The sequence below is a fragment of the Salvia splendens genome, chromosome 11 (assembly GCF_004379255.2).
Source record: "Salvia splendens isolate huo1 chromosome 11, SspV2, whole genome shotgun sequence".
NCBI classification, from domain to species: Eukaryota; Viridiplantae; Streptophyta; class Magnoliopsida; order Lamiales; family Lamiaceae; genus Salvia; species Salvia splendens.
Window position 1 is genome coordinate 8,335,638 of NC_056042.1, and position 5,726 is coordinate 8,341,363.

At 36.2% G+C, this 5,726-nt stretch overlaps 1 protein-coding gene across 6 annotated transcripts; it reads right to left on the bottom strand.

Moving 5' to 3' along the window:
- Nucleotides 1-902: 902 nt before the first annotated feature.
- Nucleotides 903-3,951, bottom strand: LOC121753841 (sec-independent protein translocase protein TatB-like). 6 transcript variants are annotated; one of them, XM_042149107.1, is made up of 8 exons: nucleotides 3,628-3,951; nucleotides 3,014-3,168; nucleotides 2,683-2,804; nucleotides 2,106-2,244; nucleotides 1,944-2,020; nucleotides 1,741-1,873; nucleotides 1,404-1,520; nucleotides 903-1,195 (listed from the first exon to the last, which is right to left on the bottom strand). In XM_042149107.1, exons 2-7 carry the CDS (start codon nucleotides 3,072-3,074, stop codon nucleotides 1,408-1,410), a joined length of 645 nt encoding a protein of 214 aa, XP_042005041.1. In that variant the 5' UTR covers nucleotides 3,075-3,168; nucleotides 3,628-3,951; the 3' UTR covers nucleotides 903-1,195; nucleotides 1,404-1,407. The 6 variants fall into 6 exon arrangements, with proteins under 6 accessions (XP_042005041.1, XP_042005037.1, XP_042005036.1 ...); XM_042149103.1 differs by having other exon boundaries at nucleotides 1,681-1,873; XM_042149102.1 differs by having other exon boundaries at nucleotides 903-1,520; nucleotides 1,681-1,873; nucleotides 3,014-3,117.
- Between the last annotated feature and the right edge of the window lie 1,775 nt (nucleotides 3,952-5,726).

Genomic DNA, 5,726 nt, shown 5'->3' on the forward strand with positions numbered 1-5,726 from the left:
TTTTTTTGGGGAAGTGAAATTTTTTTTTTATCGGTTTTTTAATTAAAAAACCGATTTTTAAAAAAAATAAAAAAATTTTAAACTCAACGGCTATGTCGTTGACGAATGGGAGGGCGACACGTGTGCGTCCGCTGGCACGGACGTGCTCGATACATCGAGCAGCGCCGTGCCAGCGGCGCGGCTGCAGCGGCGGCGGTCCTTCGCCTTGCCAACGGCACGGACGGCGGTGGCGACTTTCGCCACCGCTGCGGATGCTCTTAGGATGGAGGTTTTAGTGGACATTAGACTATCTCTAATCACTTATACCAAATTTGAATTCATTTTTGAGCATATATCACACTAAAAACCATTTACACCAAATGTAAATTTTACATGCCTTTTGGCCTTTTGGGTTTGGTATATATGGTTGAAAAAGATTTCTACACCAAACTCATTTTGTGTATAATTTGAGATGATCTTATAGGATGCGATCAACAAAGGAAACTAACTTAGTTAACACATAACAGAGTTGGGTAGTTTTTTTCGACACTGTTTAAATTTGGATCAAGTATTTAATAATATTTTAATATTTTATTTTGTTGGGAACTAAACAAATTTAAAATTAGCTAGATCATTATCCACATCCACAAATGATCAATGCAAAAAATTTGACGGATGCTGACAATGTTGAATATAGTTTTAATAGGTTCGGACTTGTCGTCCTTGCAAACTTTTTCATCAACAAAATGGCGTAGAGGTAACAAATTTTCATGCTAACTTTTATTTTTAGGTACTTAATCCGAAGTTCATAATTTTTAAGACCAATATCCCTAAATTCTATATTACTAGTAAATGTAAATATTGATTGTAATTGGGGATTTATGACTTAGATTCTAGATTAATTCCATGTGATGAGAGAATTCTTAATTGGAAAATATGGTTTTTGGTATAGCATACAAAGGAAAGCCCCTTTAAAATCTGATACAAAACACTCATTCAACATTTTATGTGCTATGTATTTACATTACCAATAAAATAAGATTGATTCCCACTACAAAAGAAAAGTGATTTTCCATATATTTAGATATATATGTAGGAAGAAATTGAAACTAAGACTAAGCCCATCAAGAGCCACCATATGTTGCATACTAACTATAGAGCAACTTCTCCATGGGAGAGAGAGTGGTGCAAGCCCATCAAGAGCCACCATATGTTACTGCAATAAGATTCATACGAGGCGATTAAGGGAAACGAAGAAAAAGTAGGGGCAGAAGCAAAGTACAGAAGAGTGAAGATGATCCTCGAAGTTAACATATCTTTTCATGTTTTTGAGCTGGGCAGTGCTCGGGTCATTTTAAGTAAAACAGCGAGCTTGATGCTTCCCTGATTGCGCAAAACCTAACATACTTTAGGTAAAATATTACCTACTCATTCCCTCTTTGTTTGGATCTGGGCTTCAGAGAAGAAGAAACTCTCTGCATTGCGGGCCACCTCTTCCTCGAGTACTGCCTCTAGCAATAAGTCGGATCCACTCAAATCACCTGAGCCCAAATTTACTAGTGAGCTTCTTAGTCCATGAAATACGTGACACAATTTGTGCAGAAAAATAGGAAAATGGGCTATCTGCTGATAACGTAAATTGGTAGGATAGGAGCTTAGTGATGATGAAAGAGCCCTAAACAGAAATTCAGATATGGTCACCTTTTTGACAGGGCAACAGTTTAGCAGTTTCAGCTGATATAGGTAGAACAACGAACTGACCAGAATCATCCTTTAACTCATTAAGAACATCGTCCATGGAATTTGCAGTCAAGGGTGCAGATTCAGCCAATCTTGCACATGCGCTTGCTTGGCTATGTATATCAGACAGCGAAATGGTCGAAGGACTGTGATCCTTAAGACAGTTGAAAGTTCAATAAGGACTTGAATTTAGACTAGAACTAGTGTTACAGTTCCGAAATTACCTTGGTCTTTCTACTGGCAACTGGGGTCTCGACTCTCACACTGCTCTTTTGAGGAGGTTTTGAAGATTCATTTTCCACTGTAATCGAGTAACAAAATTAAATGAGAATAACAATAGAAAGCTATGTGCATACAATAACAAAAAGTTGTAACTAAATTGCTACCATTTGTAACAGGTGGTTGACTAGCAATATTATCAACAAGTCTTGTAGTCAAGGGGCCAGGGTTCATGAAAGAAATGGACCGAACTTCATGGCGTATTGCTTCTAGTTGTGCCATTGTATCTTGTAGTTCTTTATGCACCTGACAGAATTTAACAGATTTTCTCATGTTAAAACAATCAAACTGTAAAACGAAACAGAAATTACTTTCAAACAATGAGGGTAATCTTGCAGACATATATCACCATCGAAATGGAAATGGAGACTATCATACTATTCCCACTGAGAAGGTCATCACATACACAGCATCTGCCAGGAATATAACCATCACCTTAATATCTGAATTAAGAGATGGCACTGGTGCAATACCACTCAATGGCATAGCATACAACTAACAAACCAAGAATGGCTTTTCCATTTCAAAGCATCTGTGGCTAATCCCTCTAGAATTCTACACCTTAACTAAACGGAAGACAACATTGATAGCACCACTGTTAAGCAGAACAATTTTCCAATAAGTTGCAAAATATAAACACCAATTGCATCAGAAGACATTATAGCCCCATGCAAGAACCACTACCTGACGAGCTTGAGATTGATGCATAACGCTTTCAAATTGTCCTCGTGCCACTTGAACATATCCAATTGCGCACCCAGCTAACCTCCCAGCCGTTCTAGCTATCACTGGGAGATCCTTTGGACCTAATTCAATCACAAACTCAACCAATGTTATTGGTTTTTCAAGGTTTCTAAAATGCAGGAAACTAAGCCTAAAAGCAAAATCACGCATTAGAAAACCCGGCCTTCAAATGCAACCATGGAATGATTCAGGGAATGACATGTGAAAAGTGATGTTGATTGGACATATTCATACAGAATTACATACGTGTAGAGAGATAACGAGAGAGTACCGATAAGGGCGGCTGCAGCTCCAACAATGAGGAACAGCTCCCCGTATGAAATGCCAAGCATCTTTATCCCATGAGTAACTCACCAGCGAGACAAAAATCTATTACTGTATTGAAACACAGTTATGAGCAGTTCCTTAGCACCAATTTTCAACAATCTGTTTATAAAATAATACATGAGCAGCAAGTTTTCAACCAGCTTCCGCAAAATATCAGTTAAAAATGTAATACTAGTAGCTACACAAATAATGTAGAAAAAAAACATTTTGTAGTTGCCATGATCAGTTGATTATACTCAACAGTTCTTCAACACTAACCCTAACAGCTCATTGCATTCTCAATTGCAGACAACAATAACCTGGTATTTATGATTCAAAATTGAAAAATAAACTGAATTGATACATAAACTCTAGACTTTTCATCAGTTTGAACGTTTCCAGTTTCCAAATGTGTAGAATAAATTTTTATTTTATTTCCATTTCATTAAATTAATCAATACACGAAATATTCTTCACCTGAAAAACAAACGGCGCGAAGCTAGAAAAGAATATGAATCCACAAATTCCACTGCACGTGATGATATGTAATTTTCCTATACATAAAACCTTAAAAATTACCTGTTCAAAATCATAGGAGATGCTCCGATTGATTTGAGAAGAAAATATGGAGAATCAAAACTCTAGAAATCGACATTCATTTGTGAATAGGAGAAGCTCAAGAATATCGATTGAATTTCTATAACCATATACACCTTACAAAATACCAAAAATCAATGGAAAATGGGAAACTAATTTTTATGAGAAAAACGTATTCTTTGCAGAAAATGCGAATTGCTGCAGATTTTTCTGGGCATTTTCTCAGATTACAGAGCGGTGCAGCGGCGAGGAAGGAGGGGGGGAGCGACGATGAAGGAGCGACGCGGCAGGGTGGAAGTAACGGCGGCGAGCGTGGGTTAAAATTTAATTTGGCTACTATTTTATTGGATTTCATATAATATAGTAATTTTTCAAATAAATTCTTTTTTAGTTAAGTACTACTAATTGTTAATTTTCTTTCTATATAGGTTAAAATTAGAACAGTGGAATTGTGCCAGAGAGTTTAATCCTATTTTGATTAAAATTAAACTTTTATTCATTATTGCAAGCTTTTTCTTTGAATTAATTTATAAGCTTAACGATAACACAAATATTTATATATCTTTTCAATTTTCATCCTATATTTACTCTATTAAAATATTTGATATATAAAGAGTAGTATACACTATCGTCATATTATTCAAAACAAAACAAGATGCATAAAATTTTATCATTATTTTAAGTGAAATGTGATTTACTTTTTATACATATATATGACGGGAAATAAGAAATTTATCTTTTTCCAAATAAATATATTCATTTAGTCTTTGGTAATGCATGTCAAGTTGTACTATGGTCTGAAATTAAACTTAAAAAAAGTAGTTATCTAAAATGTGATTATTGGGCGATCCAAATTTTCTATCTTGGCTGATCCAAGAAGTTTTAAATTTGTATGATCTAATTTATTCATATGTTTAAATTACTTTCACTTAATTGTTTATTTTGATAAAATAGTTTTTAAAATTGTTGATCTGTTGTAGGTTTTTTTGCATTATTTGAGATTGCACAACAGTTCAAGTGGATATGAATTGCTCAGCGGTAAAACTAGTTGTTGAATGTAAATTTGTCTTTATTTCTTGTCTAAAAGCAGAAAAGAGTAGCAGCAACAGTAGTATAGCATGCATATTTTTATCTTTGTCAGATTCTTAATTTCGTGATGAATTTTTTCCAGAATTTGGATTTGAAAAAAAAAGGAAAATATGGTAAATAAATTAATGTCGATATGATTTTCGATTAAACTTTAATGTTTTATATAGTCAAACTTGGTGGTGACACCTTTATTATTAAGTCAGTATAAAACATGTGACTCGGTTTTTTAGCATAAGAGCATCTCCAATGGCGGACGTCCTGCGACGGGCGACCGGGACGTCCGCCATTGGAACGAAGCAACTCGGATACGGACCTCCCGTAAGGACGTCGGATGTCCTCGGAAGTCCGGGCGACGGGCGGGCGGACGTCCGCCATTGTGGCGTGGGTCGGACGTCCGGTATTAAGAAAAAAAAATTTTAACTCTATATATACGGCTCGTTTTTTTGTTTTATTACTATGTAATTTTTTTTTCGAATCATGTATGTTTTTTTTAATGAAGTTGTTAATTTTTCCCGTTCGTATTCGTGTTGAAATTTTATTTCCGTAAACGTAAATTGCTTTATTTGTGAATTTGTGATTTTTTTATTGCGGGAAGTCCTAGTGGGAAGGGCGATGGGAAGGGCGGATTGTGCAGGGGAAGTCCTAGTGACGTGGCAGTGGGATGGGAAGTCCTAGTGACGTAGCAGGAGGTGTTTTTGGGAAGTCCTAGTGGATGTCCGAGTGGGACATCCGTGCATTGGAGATGCTCTAAGAGCATCTCCAATGGCGGACGTCCGCGACGGGCGACCGGGACGTCCGCCATTGTGGCGTCGAAGATACCATTATTGATTAAATAAGGACATAGATATCTCATTTTAACATCGACCTCGGTGACATATGATAACCTACATATGCATGACGACTCAAACCCAATCGTTCTTTATACAAGTGTAGGGACGAGATTATACGAGAAGGTATGTGTTTGGATGATAACATCAAAAAATTAAGAAATT